At 39.6% G+C, this 15,162-nt stretch overlaps 1 protein-coding gene across 1 annotated transcript in view; it reads left to right on the top strand.

Moving 5' to 3' along the window:
• pcxb (pyruvate carboxylase b) overlaps nt 1-15,162 on the top strand; it is a 253,081-nt gene that overhangs the window by 112,205 nt on the left and 125,714 nt on the right. The window contains exon 10 of the mRNA XM_082151665.1: nt 2,702-2,884. Coding sequence (XP_082007791.1) covers nt 2,702-2,884 — 183 coding nt within the window. The remainder of the gene's footprint in view (nt 1-2,701; nt 2,885-15,162) is intronic.

Genomic DNA, 15,162 nt, shown 5'->3' with positions numbered 1-15,162 from the left:
ACAGGTCTGTTCAGCATTACATCAAAGTAAAAGCAGCATTTTAATAACCCTTCCTGGATTTTGTGACTTTTATTTATTATAGTTTTTGTTCACAAATGTTTGTCTGATAAGAGCACTTTATATGAGGAGAGAATGACCTCAGCAAGAACTGGCATAGTTGGTTATGTAATGCGATTATTATTTTGTACTAATATGGGCAACAGCAGGCTGATTACTGCATAAATAATGCAGGCACACTTATTAAGAATGAAATTAAGAATGAAAACATTAAAGCTTTATTTAAGTGTTTCTTTAATTGAAGCTGAGGCGGTTTATGTCCGAGTGTGTGATAAGGCCGTAGAGCCCATTTCACGATTGGCCAGACTGAAACATGATACAAAATAACATTAATCATGTAATATTAATGTTATTGTCATGGTGGGGTGCAGGCAGAAGAAGAGGGAGAATCAAAAGTTCCAATACAAACTTTTACTAACAACATAATTCAAACAGGTATAGACAGGCAGAAGGTTCACACACACTTAATAAGATCGGACGATGAACGACGCAAAACACAGGGCTTAAATACATAGGGAAACAGATCAGGAAATCGAGACACAGCTGACAAGACTAGAAGGTAAACAGGTGTGACAGATGAACTAATGAGGGTTACCAAGGAAACAGATGAGTGGCGGGAAAACAGAACAAAGGAAGACATGTGACTAAAATACAAACAAACACTGACACGTGACAGTTATGTTGTATCATGTTTATGGAAATAAAACTGACAAAAATACAGACAGCATTGTATTGGTATTTAAATAATATAAGCTAATATTAAACTTTCTTCTTGTACATACAAGCACTGTTAAGCAGCACATAATCTTTTCACTGAACAGTCTTTCTAGTTGCTACATGTAAAATTCAAACGTCTGTTTATTTGACACATATTAAATCTAATCCTCTTAGTCTTCAATAAAGAAAGTAAACACAGTGTGAGCATCACTGTAAGTGTCCAACTTGACGGCTCCATATCAACTCCTCCCACAACTGGAAGTGTCAAATCTCACTCATTAGTAAGGCAGGGAGTCAAACATGTGTCATATACTGAGGGTGTGGTTTAATGTGAGGGGAAACAAATCCTGCTCGCCACCAGACCAGCTTGATTATGACAGTTACCTGTGAGTTGAATGAAGAGAAACTGTTTTGGGCATTTTTTTATTAAACATACCTAAATGTTATAAACTGCATTTATTACAAACATAATTAAAATATATATATAAATGTATCATATTTTTCCACCAACTAATTTACAAATATTATTACGGAAATACAGTTATTTTTGTTTTTGCTTTGCTTTGCTTTATTAAAAGCATTTTTCCACCAAGCAATAAAATAAAAAATTAAAAAAAGAACGAAAGAAAGAAAGAAAGATGACTATTGGGAATACAAGAAATTATTCAGCACTCATTTTTCGGATTAATCAAAGGTAAAATAAGTTCTGTCAGGACCACTATCGTCAAATACGATTGACAGTTAGCATACAGTTAGGATTGGCAGTATGGTTCTGTTCTGGGCGAGAACTCCCTGTGCATCCATGAAGCCTAGCATGGATAAGAGAAGGGAGAGCAGAGCAGCAATGGGTAAACAGAACAGAACCAACATGAATGTATTGCAGATAGCATTAATTAATTTTAATGTACAACATAATTAGAGAATTTTAGTCTGATTCAGGGGGAATCAGAATGCCAAATCCTGACTGACGAGAGGAGGAGCTGGAGATGGAGGAGGGAATTAGTACCTGAGAAACGCTATAGCTGTTGTCATAATACTAAAGGAGCATATATATGAATACAGTGATAAGGGGTCGTATTCCTATAGGTATACGTGTATCAGCTGAGAGTCAGCTGATGCGAGCTTGACTAACGTGACCTGCCAGAACTGACGCTACGCTTGATTTATTTCCATCTGATGGGATTGTCTTCCTCCATAGTAAACCAGACGGTAGAATATACATTACCGTTTAAACGTTTTTTTACTTTTTTTTTTACTTTTATTCAGCAAGGACACATTAAATTGATAAGAAGTGACAGTAAATAAACAAATGCTGTTCTTTTGAACTTTCTGTTCATCAAAGAATCTTGAAGAAAAATATATCAATATTTTTAATATGTGACACTGCAGAGTGGAGTAATGGCTGCTGAAAATTCGGATTTGCCATCACAGGAATAAATTACATTTTAAAATATATTAAAATCAGTTATTTTGAATTGTAATAATATTTCACAATATTAAAGGTGCTCTAAGCGATGTTGGGTGACGTCACTTCTTGTTGACGTTCGAAGTATTGTCAAACAAAACGGAGGCTAGCTTGACCCTCACTCCTCCTCATCCCGTCCCCTCCCCCTCCCTTCCGTGCTTCCTGAAACAGTCATGAACCATTTAGAAAAAACAAACTGGATTTACTCACTTGTCCAGCACAAACAGAGCCTCCTGAATGTCGGATTGGAAGCCCTTCTGCCGGCGGAGTTCTCGCCACCTTTTGAACGCTTTTCCGATGTAAATTCGGGAATTTGCGTTCCTTCTCCTTACAATTTTAACGTTAATCGTTGTTAGGACATCTCTCCTCTAGCTAACTTCCCTCTTCATGCTTCTTTCTCCTCCAACTGTATTGTTTTACTTGCACTCATATCATCCCTCTTTCTCTCCCATCATTCAACAGGTGTTTCGCAGTGGAGAGGGTATGGGTATTCGTCTAGACAGTGCATCTGCGTTTCCGGGGGCCATCATCTCCCCTCACTATGACTCACTGCTGGTTAAAGTCATAGCCAGTGGCAAAGACCTCCCCTCCGCCGCAACCAAAATGCACAGAGCGTTAACTGAGTTCAGAGTTCGTGGTGTTAAGGTAGGTGCAATACTGATCCTTTAGGTGTTGAATAGCACCCCTGAGAGTTGCATGCAAGGTTGGCTTGTTATCTTGGTACCTGATTTGTCATGCTGTAAATGCACAAACAAATGTTATTTTCATTGATGACCATTCAAAAGTAGTCGTGTCTGAATGGGAATGCTAACGAATAGATTTCTCCAGGAATTGCAAGACCTCTTTGGTCAAACGTTAAGGTAGGGTTGCTGTATGTTAAAATGTTGGAAAAGAGATTTCACCTTTTACAAATGCTTTGTTTTATCTCATGAATTTTGTGTTGAATGCAATGATTTTATGTTTACCTGTATGTGTCAGCTGAGAACACATTTAGGCTTTAAGGCTCCCTGACTTCTAAAAACTTCTTTTGTATCAGATGAGGCCTTTGACAGTGTCGCTGTTTCAAAAATCCACAGAAGCTCAAGGGATCAGAGGTTCCTAAGACATGAAGGCACCTTTTTATAGAGATCTAACACAGTCTAAACCAACAGTAGTCAAGCGCATACAGATATTTCAGAGGAAAGGGATTTTTTATAAAGACTGTTGACTAAAAACAGGCCTGGAGGACAGAAAATAGGGTACAATAAAGAGGTGTGTTTGTCCATGCCAAAAGCAAAAATACGTGTAAGGTCACAAGATCAAAGCCAACCAGAACATAATTGAATTGTGATATGTGGAACAGGATTTGAGCGTCTTTAAGTTCCTCTCAGTATGTTGATATTATTTAAAACAAGGGCTTGGTGACTCAGATAATTTATTAGTCACTGTTGTTGTTGTTAGTATTGCAGTCATGCCTGTTTTTTAAATGCCCCATAGCATTTTGCGTAATAGCCTAAACTCTCAGTCATCTGTCATATTTCAGTGTCATGAATCTCTTGAAATGATCAAGATTAGCACGCTATTACACGCACATCATAATGCCAGTTGTCCCTTCTTGGGACAGAGTTTTTACAGAGTTGTATTGTTTATATACTGCTGATATTTAACATTCAAGCAGTTACTGAGGCACTTTTTATTTGTATTATTTTTATGTAGTTGACTCAGTAACTCTGTTCTTTCGGTGCCCAAAATGGCCATATTTCAGATTCCCGTAAGTCTCTTTTGTCATCATAACAATTTTACAGTAGTCATACCATAATAGCAGAGCAGAGCTAGTTTCACCAGATGATCAGACACCATCAAATTAGCCGGAATGAATTCTTCTGCCTGCAGTATTTCACCAGTTCATCTCATCTAGCACTTGTTAGCTTCGTAGACAAGATGTCTGAACACCAGATCATACTGACCTGAAAAGTGTTGGAACCAGTGAAGTGTGTGTGCATGAAGAGGGGAGTGAATGGACATAAGGAGGAAGAGAGGAAGGGGTGGGGAGTGCACGAGGTGGCAGAACAGGCAAAAGAGCAATGCAGTGGGAGAGATGGTAACTGTAAATGACATGTGAGATGGTAGTGCCCATAGCAACTGTCACCAACAAGCATGTCTCTTTAAGAAGATGCTCTGTTTGCAGTGTTTTTCACATTTGGGAGAGAAAGAGAAATACCTGTCGATGCCAAAGCTGAAAACCACCTCCACGCAATGCAGTGAGCCCAGAGCTTTAACGGTCACTGCACACTGCTCAGAAAAATTAAATGCATAATATACTGTAGCTTATGTCATCAGCATTAAGTAAACTGAATGAATGACAATAGTATGCTAAATGTATTCAAATTTATTTGATGTTAGTTTGTGATATCTAAGGAACAGAGTACTCTATTGAATATTTAAAGAATCTTTAGAATAATACTTTTGGACAAAGAGAATGAATCTGATTTATAGATACAAGTTTTGCATTCCAAATAAAAACAACAAATAAAATAAAACAAAGCAGTGCCTTGATACCAAAAGTTAAAGCTATGTAACAAGCATACAGTAATAAAGTACTTACAAATCATCTTCAAACTTTTACTTTATAATTAAAACAATTTATGAGATCTCCACATTATATTGTATATTACATATTAAAACACGAACCACATACATTTTGTTATATATTGTACCTAAAATCATTGTCATTGTGTATTTTTCTGTGCATGTGTTGCTGCTGCATGAATAGACATTCATGAATCCTGTAACATATCTAGCCAGGTGGAGCTGGGGGAGATGGAGGGTTTCAGAGCACTGCAGGACAAGCTTACAGCTAACATTGATCTAGACTATTTAAATGTTGAGCAAGCAATCTCATTGGCTACAGGATAAGCAGAGGCCAATCGGCTTATGCTATGCGGTAATTATGTGATTGATGACAGATTGCATGTAAAGCTCAACCTGCGAGTTTCAGTATCAACCTAGAGGACTGAATTCAGGACAGAAATATAGAGGTATAAACATTATACCTATTTGATTTTAAACCTGTTGTGAAGGAGTTGTTAATGGTTCATAAAAACATTAAACATGTATTAATAGTAAAGAACCATAAAGAAATGTTTATGTATTATAAAGTAAATTTATGCACAGTTTTGCTAGATACACATTTTTGCAATTAATGTCTTATAAAAGGTAGGTTTAAAGCACCTAATTACTGGCAATTTAGTTTTTTTTTGTAACCTAATCTAAAGTTAGAACTATTTACTCCGAATAACTATTAACCAATAATTTACTACTGGTTTAAATTGATGTACATAAGTTGTTTACAAATTATTAAAAATAAATAAATAAATGAATATATAAAATAAAATCATACTCTTTACATAGAGAGTATGCAAGTGACGTCACTGTCGGCCGGAGTGACCATGGTTACGCCCAGCGAGTGGCAAAAAGACTGAGTAGTCTAGATGGGATGTACCCAAAAAGTGAAAGTGAGGAGCATTTATGGGTACAAGTCGGGAACCGGCCTACTGTACATATTTCAAGGGTGCTGAGTCCAAAAAAACTGGTTCCCAAGCGAAATTTTGAGTTTTTGACCTTCTAATTTGCATATCAAAATGGCCGCCAAATTGCCTATCTTGCTCAGTCGTTGGACCATTTTCCCCTATTTTTTTTTGTAAGTAGGCAATTAAGATGAGGAAATTAAGTTTCTAGATCGATAGTAAAGGGTCAGAGCAAAGATATAATGGAGGCTCACTGCCTTTTTTATGTATATATGCAAAATACCAACTTTTAAGGTGAAATTAAGCATTATTTGTGTCATTTTTTAAGGCCGACATACATATTCAATCAGTATCACTCTTAAATGTTCCCAGTGTATATATGATATGTGAAGAATTCCATATTACATAATAACTATGAAAAACACCATTGCAAGTTGTCTGAGATTTTTTTTTTTTTATGCAAATTAAGCATTTGTCCTCTAAATTCTAAGACGGGGAAAACCCCAGGTGAATAGGGAAAAAAAAACACCTTGTAACTTCCTCCGGGACATCGTGCGTAAAACAGCCAACCATCGCTGTCTGCGAGCCGCCGTATTCAAGCACCGAGAGTGCACACACTGCGCCCGCGCCTCCGAATCAGGTTCTCGAGCCCGCAGAATGCGGCAATCGGAGCCCGGAGGCCATTCTGCCCCTAGCCGTACATGCGTAAGTGTGGGAAGCTATTCCAGGTGCGTCAGAATGGGTGCTGAGCACAGTAAGAGAGGGCTATTCATTGCAGTTCGCTCGCCGTCCCCCGCGCTTTCGAACGCGAACCGAGACGAGAGTGAATGGGGAAGTAGCACACCTACTTTGTGCAGGAATAGCGAAACTTCTGTGCAAAGGGGCCATAGAACCGGTACACCCTTCTCTGAGTGAGTCAGGCTTTTACAGCGGTTACTTCCTCGTGCCCAAGAAGGACGGAGCTCTCAGAACGATTTTAGATCTGAGATATTTGAACAAAGCTCTTATGAAAAGACCGTTCAAAATGCTCACAACAAGACAGATCCTCGCGCAGATTCGCCCGAGGGACTGGTTTATTTCCCCTCGATCTGAAAGACGCTTACTTTCAGATTCAGATAATACCCTGTCACAGGCCATTCTTGAGATTCGCCTTCAACGGTCAGGTATATCAGTACACTGTTCTGCCGTTCGGCCTGTCTTTAGCACCCTGTACATTCACGAAGTGCATGGACACGGCTTTCGCTCCCCTGAGAAGTCAGGGCATGCGGATTTTGAACTATTTGGACGATTGGCTGATTCTAGCACAGTCAGAGGAAGAACTTATCTCTCACAGAACAGTGCTTCTCAGCCACCTGGAAAGCCTGGGTCTCACGGTCAACTGGACCAAAAGCTCATTACTGCCCAGTCAGTCAACCTCTTTTCTGGGTTTGGAACTGGACTCTGTGGCAATGGCGGCCCGGCTGTCGACACTATCCGATGCCTGGCCGCGTCTTTCCAGTTGGGCAGCGCCGCACCTCTAAAAACATTTCAGAGGATGCTGGGTTGTATGGCATCAGCTGCAGCAGTGCTTCAGCTGGGTCTACTGCGTATGCGCCCACTACAACGCTGGTTGAACGCTCGAGTGCCTCACCGAGCCTGGGCGTCCGGCGGCATTCGACTGCAGCGGGGAGTGACAATGGGAGCCGTCTCGCACCGAAAAGTTATCTCGACAGAAGCATCCAACTTAGGTTGGGGCGCTCTTTTCGAGGGCAAACCGGTCTTTGGTCTGTGGTCAGACCAGGAGAAATGCCTCCACATAAACTGTTTGGAGATAATAGTGATCGAGAACGCACTCAAGCGCTTCCTCCCACATATATGGGACCACCATGTGCTAGTCCGCTCAGACAACATGTCCATGGTGTCCTACGTGAACCGACAGGGTGGTGTCAGATCCAGGAATCTGGGAGCCGTGCACGTGCCAAGCCACCTGAATGTCGGTCCAGACAGACTGTCCAGAGACAACATTCCCCCGGGAGAATTTGTTCCTGCACCCCCAGACAGTCCAGCTACTGTGGCACCTGTTTGGCAGGGCGGAAGTCAACCTTTTTGGGTCAAAAGACAACGCTCACTGCCTGACGTTTTTCTCAAAGATCGAGGACGTGCTGGCCCAAACCTGGCCCAGCCGCCCGCTGTATGCTTTCCCTCCGATCTCGCTGTTACCACAGGTAATCAAGAGGATCAGGGAAACGCGCCACTCAGTGCTCCTCATAGCCCCGTGATGGGAGAACCAAATCTGGTACCCAGAGCTAGTTAGGCTGTCGCACTCAGCCCCATGGCCGATCCCAGTGAGGAAAGATCTTCTCTATCAAGCATGCATGCCTGGATAATTAACGGATACCCGATCATGCAGTCTAGAGCTCCTTCCACGTGAAGGCTCTATGCGTCTAAATGGTCAGTGTTCTCCAAATGGTGCACTACTTAGAGCCTGGATCCACACACACGTGGGGTTTCATGGGTGCTCTCCTTCCTACAAGAGCTGTTGAACAAGTGCGGGTCCCCCTCCACGCTCAAAGTGTATGTGGCGGTTATTGCAGCGTTCGCGCAATAGGACGGAGTGAGCTTATCATTCGCTTCCTTAGAGGAGCCAGGATGGTGAACCCCCCGCGGTCCCCCTCAGTTCCTATTTGGGATCTTTCTCTGGTCCTAGAGGTCCTGAAAGCGCCACCTCGAAACAGAGCCTGTCCAGATGGATAGTGGACGCTATTGCAGCAGCTTATGCGTCCAAACACCTGCAGTGCCCTTTGGGCATCAGAGCCCATTCCACTAGAGGCATAGCCTCATCGTGGGCTTGGTCCAGCGGGATTTCTATTCACAACATTTGTATGGTGGCAGGCTGGGCCTCCCCCTCTATATTCGTGAGATTTTATAACCTGGAAGTTCCCGCCTTGCAGGCTAAACTGATATCAGTTAAAGTGATATGTATGTTCTGCCCAGTCGTTCATGTGCAGACTACTTTCGTGTACTACTAGCTTTTCTGGTGAGCTGCACTAAGGAATGCTATGTCCTGATCTAAATATTCAACTTGGGAAGTTTCATGGTGGTCTCTTTTTGAATATCTTTCCCTATTCACCTGGGTTTTTCCCGTCTTAGAATTTAGAGGACAAATGCTTAATTTGCATTAAAAAATTAAATATCAGACAACTTGCAATGGTGTTTTTCTTAGTTATTATGTAATATGGAATACATCACATATCATATATACACTGGGAACATTTAAGAGTGATATTGATTGAATATGTATGTCGGCCTTAAAAAATGACACAAATAATGCTTAATTTCACCTTAAAAGTTGGTATTTTGCATATATATACATAAAAAAGGCAGTGAGCCTCCATTATATCTTTGCTCTGACCCTTGACTATCGATCTAGAAACTTAATTTCCTCATCTTGATTGCCTACTTACAAAGAAAAATAGGGGAAAATGGTCCAACGACTGAGCAAGATGGGCAATTTGGCGGCCATTTTGATATGCAAATTAGAAGGTCAAAAACTCAAAATTTCACTTGGGAACCAGTTTTTTGGGACTCAGCACCCTTGAAATATGTAAGGTAGGCCGGTTCCCGACTTGTACCCATAAATGCTCCTCACTTCTTATAGAAGGCCATTTTTCTGAAATCCGTCTAGTCTAGAGTGGCAGCATTGGTTTTCAGTGAGAATGCCGTGAAAAACACACAAAACACATCTAAAAACTTGTATTTGCAGTTATCATTTTGTGTCAATATGTTGAATTTTGGGGTAAAATCATACCCTATTTATTGGATTGTTATATTTTGTATTGACAACTCGTCAATTAAATATTGGAGAGAGAGAGAGGCATTAGCACTGGTAAGATAATTTTAATGAAGACAACTGTGTGTTGAGCTTCAGGATGAGATGCCGAACTTAGTTTCATTTGCAGCAGTTTGTGCGTCGGCTTGCTGGAGAGATGCTCAGCTACTTCTCTGCATTGATGTGTGCTGCAGTAGCGCTGTCATATCTGGGTACCAGGAGCTGTAATCAATCACTCTCGCATGTTTAGTTTTTACCATTTTAAAAGTAGTAAAATTTACATTTGTGGCTTCAACAACCAGATGCATTTTGTCCAGTTTAATCTGGAATGCGAAAAAATCTCCTCTCTTTCGGTCTTTTCATGATTGGATAGTTACTGTATCTGATCAGAGAAAACACATGAAGTGACCAGGTACACATAAACGGTGTTTCCACGATGCATCACAGTCATTTCGATGTGTGTGGAATGTTTTAATGAGGACTCTATACTAAATATCTCAGAAATGTATAGCATTGACTATGTACAGCCGAACAAGCTGTATGCTGTCAGTCAGTAACTTGCGTGCATGTGGTTCGCCTTAATATTACAAGCTTTGTTACTATGAGGAATGATTACCTCAAAATGTAGATTTGTATGCAGGCAGGTACGAGGTACTTTATCTGAATGAAATACATATCTCTCACTTTTGCTCACGTGCCAGCGATTAACCCTTTGCGTGCCAGTTTGGGCATAGATTTTTGACATAGGTTGCCAACCCCTGGATTATATACACACTTCAATATAATTAGTCATGTTAGGATGAAATATAACTTTGCACGATTATAAGGCCGTACAGAGTAAGGGCTTTTTGTGTATGTGTGGTTTCAGTTAATTTTAAGAATACATTTTATTACAAAAGTTTTGGTGAATCATGATTTGTTCTTAAAATCGTTCATATGCACATTTCACACACAAATTTGTGCGTTCTCATGCTTAAGTGGATGAGACCCAATGAATGAAGAACTCAATATTAGTTTATAGCCTATTAATGTACAGTATGAGACTAAAATGTATAAAGTATGAATAAACTACTAATTTGCTAATTATTGTTATTGTATACTTATACAGTGTTACCGGAAAATGTAACAGTATTGTAAGTGATTTTCTAAAAGTCTGTTTCCTCCAAATAAATAATTAAATGAAAAAAATGGGGGTGAATTAAAATTACAAACTAAATAACAATTACCTCAATGGCCAATCAGAGACATATATGTTGAGCGTGTCAACACAATGGCCAATCAGAGGTGTTAAGAATCCGTTCAACAGTGCTCAAAATGCTAGAGGGAAATGCTGGTATCGTCACATTTTTAACTTGGTACTGAACTTTTGACAACTTAATACATACAAAATAGCACAATGATCCTTAACCCAACATTCACATGGTTTACACTCTTCAGGAAGTCAACCTACAAATGGCTTCATTATAGTTGTCTCTGCACATTACACTGGGATAGGAGAAAGTGTTTTAACACTGACAAAAGATATACTTCACCTTGAAAGCATGAACATATTACATAATAAATCATCACATTTTGAGCAGAAATTCACTCTGCGTATGTGCCACATCTGATATGATCTGATCAACTGTGCCTTTAGGGTTTTCTGTACAAATGAAAGTTGCTGAAGTCTTCTTTAGATGTACCCACAAAAAGTGCAAAATTGAAGAAAATGCATCTTTTCTCTAGGAGAGGAGATATGGAGACAGTGAAGACGGCAGCATGTGAAAGAAAGGGATATGCTGAAGTAGCAGTCTAAAATACTTGAAAAGGTTTCCTTGCTGAAAGCTTGTCTTTCTTGGTTTTGATGTGACTTATTTGTTTGCAGGGTTTTTTTTGTATTTATTTATTTATTTATTTTTAAAGATGTTGTTTTGGTTGAAACATGATTGCAAGGACAAGAAGATGAGTGCAGGAGAGAAAGAGGAATAACAAGATAAAGGAAAGTGAGAGGAAGTGTTTTGTAAAGTGGTTCTTTGAAGGTAGGCCATCTAGGAAGCATTAAATCAAAGCCAAATGGTCTTCTGATGTGCCACACACCTTCTCCGTGTCTTTACTTTTTCATTCTTGTTCTATTCCTCCTGGTTAGTTTTCCATCTAACCATTTTTCCATTGCATCTAATAATCTCTTTTGTCCATTATCTCCCTTCACTGCTATCTGGAGACACTTTATGAACACACAAGTGAACTTTGGAGATAGAATAATATCAGACTGCAGTGTATAACAATAACACAGACTCATGGAAAGTTAGGCAGCTTTATCTGTGCTTGAAGTGCTTATCTGTGCTGAGAAAATGAACTGTAGAAAAACACTGACATGAAATAGATCAGTAGCATCACTTGAGTTAAAGGGCTAGTTTCCCCAGAAATGAAAATTCTGCCATCATTTCCCAGAGTATGTGAGCCAAGCGTAGCAACAGCAATTCTCTCTCTCTCTCTCTCTCTCTCTCTCTCTCTCTCTCTCTCTCTCTCTCTCTCTCTCTCTCTCTCTCTCTCTCTCTCTCTCTCACTCAAAGTGCTCTCTAATCACTCCATTCCAGCTCCACTCCAGGTTTTCCTCTTATCTCTCATATTTTATGCTCATGATGAAGCAGTATCGGAGCGATCTTGGAGCGAATGAGAACACCAACGCTCCGACTCTGCTCCGGGGCTAAATCATGGCTCTCTGGAGCGCTCACATGTTCTATTGTTTACTAACTTGTTCCAAACTCGTGTGAATTTCTTTCTTTTGTGGAATCCAAAAGGACAAATTTGTTTGTACTGTGCTTTTCAATGCAATAAAATCATGAATCCTACAAAAAAGGAACTAAAATGTATTATTATGTAATGGATAATCCATGGCTAGGTCTGCATGATGTTAATGCACCTACAGTAGCTGTGGTTTATCTGTATACAATTGTCACTTCCCAGCAAGCAATTTTGCATTTAAAAGACGCCTAATAGCCGTCCAAACACAGCCCTGACATCTGGGCTAAAATTTCGAAATTTGGGCTGTCAGTGAAAATTTAATAGACGTCTAACCATAGCCCAAGAATATACACACAGGCTAGGCATCGAACATTTCAAAGAAATGATACAAAACACCTTGTAATCACTGTTGACTTTGTTTATGTGGCGATGGAGGTGTTATAAAGGGTTTGTACTCTTTTATACTGAATCCAAAGGGAACGACCATAGATATCATATAATAAAGGCTAGATGTCTTACGGCGGAGTCACTTCCGGCATCAACGGCGGCCATCTTACCACAGAGAAGCTGTGAATCAAGGTGAGTGATCAAGCACGCACACAAATCCTCTTATCTCGCTGAAATCTTGACGGATTTACAAACGGTTTGGTTTCTTACAAACGTTATTAACGTGGCTATAATTCTTTCATATGGAAGTCCATTGTTATAATTATTCAAATGTATGCAGTGTCATAGCTACATCTCTGACGTTTATAACAAACCAAACCGTTTGAAAATCGGTAGAAAATTGAGCAAGTTATGCTTATTTAAAAGTACATGCACCATGTTACGAGTGAGCGTGCACCCTGTGGTAAGATGGCCGCCGTGTGCGGACGTCGACCTCCATTGGCCAGTAGCGCGGACGAGACATCTAGCCTTTATTATATGATATCTATGGGAATGACTACGCTACCCGGGATTAACTACCCGGGAAAGACCCAAGGGCACACAAGTTCGATTTTTCATAAGTTGGATAAAAGGCATAAATCTTTATTAGAACAGTCAATTTGTTAAATTTTCTCATTCATTATAGCAATCATAAAAAGGATCAGCCACAACAAGAAACTAGCATTGTGAAATAAGTTTATCAAACACAAAAGAAAAAGACAAACAAACAAAGAGCTGGGGCTTACCAATAAGGAGGCAGGCAGGCTAGATGCCGGGCTTCAATAATGCTTGTAATAATAGATACCCACACATGCTCCAAACCACACTTACACACTAAAGAAATTCACTGCAAATCCACACCACTTTGGTGAGAAGAGAGCTATTGCCTCACAGCAACAGCCAGCCTGCCTTCTCCTGGCCCCCATCTCCAACAAAAAGGAAAGAGAAAAAGCAAGATTAGGGAAATATAACATTCAACATAAAACAAAATAAACAAACTAATACAAAACAGAAACACTTTTCTTCCAACTGCTACAAAACCAAAACCACAGGTTACAAACAGACTTGTCACAACAAAACAAGGTCAATAAAGCTAGACAGTTTTGTTGAATGCAAAGCAAAACTATTAAAATTCAAAACAAAACTATTAAAATGCACATTATTGAAGGCAAATGCAAAACTAATGCAAAACAAAACAAATGCAAAACAAATGAAGGCAAAACAAAACTAGTGAATGCAAAACAAATGAAGACAAATCAAAACAAAACTAATAAATGCAACAAAAAATATTAAATGCAAAAAAGTTATTGAATCCAACACAAGTTGTGGAATGCAAAGATTATAGAATGCAACACAAAGCTAGTAAATGCAAGAAAAACCGAAACAAAACAAATTAAAGCAAAACAGCAGTGTTGTAGCTGCAAGCCATGCTGTAGACCATACTATAAGCCATGCAAAACGGGAAGCAACAGAAATGGCATGCTCACAGAGTGGTTTAACCACCTAAAACACAAAAGTAGATAAAGGGCACCTATAATGCAAAACTCACTTTTACATGGTGTTTGAACATAAATGTGTGTTGGCAGTGTGTGTACACAAACCCACTAAGCAAAATGATGTCCTAAAGACGTCTTTTCAACGTCTTTGTCACAAAAGCGTACGTTGAAAAGACGTCCACTGAGGAGTCAGAATGAAAGTTTTTATGACGGATTTTTTTGACGTGTTCTGCACGTCCGATAAAGACGTTCATGGAACCTCCATACAAGGTTAAAAACTAGTTCAAACGTGGTCATTGTGGACATATTTTCAACATCATTTATGGTCTCATTTAGATATAATTTATACTGTTTCTGGACCAAATAAACACTCTCAGGATGCATTGAATTAAAATTCATGTTTATTTCAATGTAATTTCCATTTTTTGTGAATCATATGCAAAATCTTGATGTCTGTGTGTGACTACATGATACACTTGCTCAAAACACAGTGTGCACATCCTTTTTATCCACCTCTAAATAAGTGATAATTTAAATCGGGGCGGCTATAAATGCCAAAGCACCTGACAACATTAGATGCTTGCTTTGTGATGATTTTGTCATCATCAACAAGGAGCTGATAACAGCTGATCTCGCTTTATCTTGGCTACCTCTGCCACACAGTTACAGCAGCCAAAGAAAAGCTAACGCAAGAAGAACGGGGTCCAAGAGCCCAACTAAAGCAAACACAGATCACCACAATGGTGACTTCAAATGAAACAAATATCAACATCTAAACCTCTGTTAATTCTCACTAGGATCTTCTGTAGATGTCTGACAGAAATAGTCGAAGTATCTGTATTTTATGTCTGTGATTAAGGGCAGCACAAGTGTTTGAGCCAGAAAGTCTTTCCTTGAGACCTGGTTTCTCTCTTGATCCAAAGATGTGTGATTTACAGATGTTTCCTTTATGTTAATGATTTT

Source organism: Leuciscus leuciscus (assembly GCF_965113295.1).
Source record: "Leuciscus leuciscus genome assembly, chromosome: 2".
NCBI classification, from domain to species: Eukaryota; Metazoa; Chordata; class Actinopteri; order Cypriniformes; family Leuciscidae; genus Leuciscus; species Leuciscus leuciscus.
The sequence above is the reverse complement of the archived record's forward strand: the minus strand, read 5'-3'. Positions and strand labels throughout refer to the sequence as shown.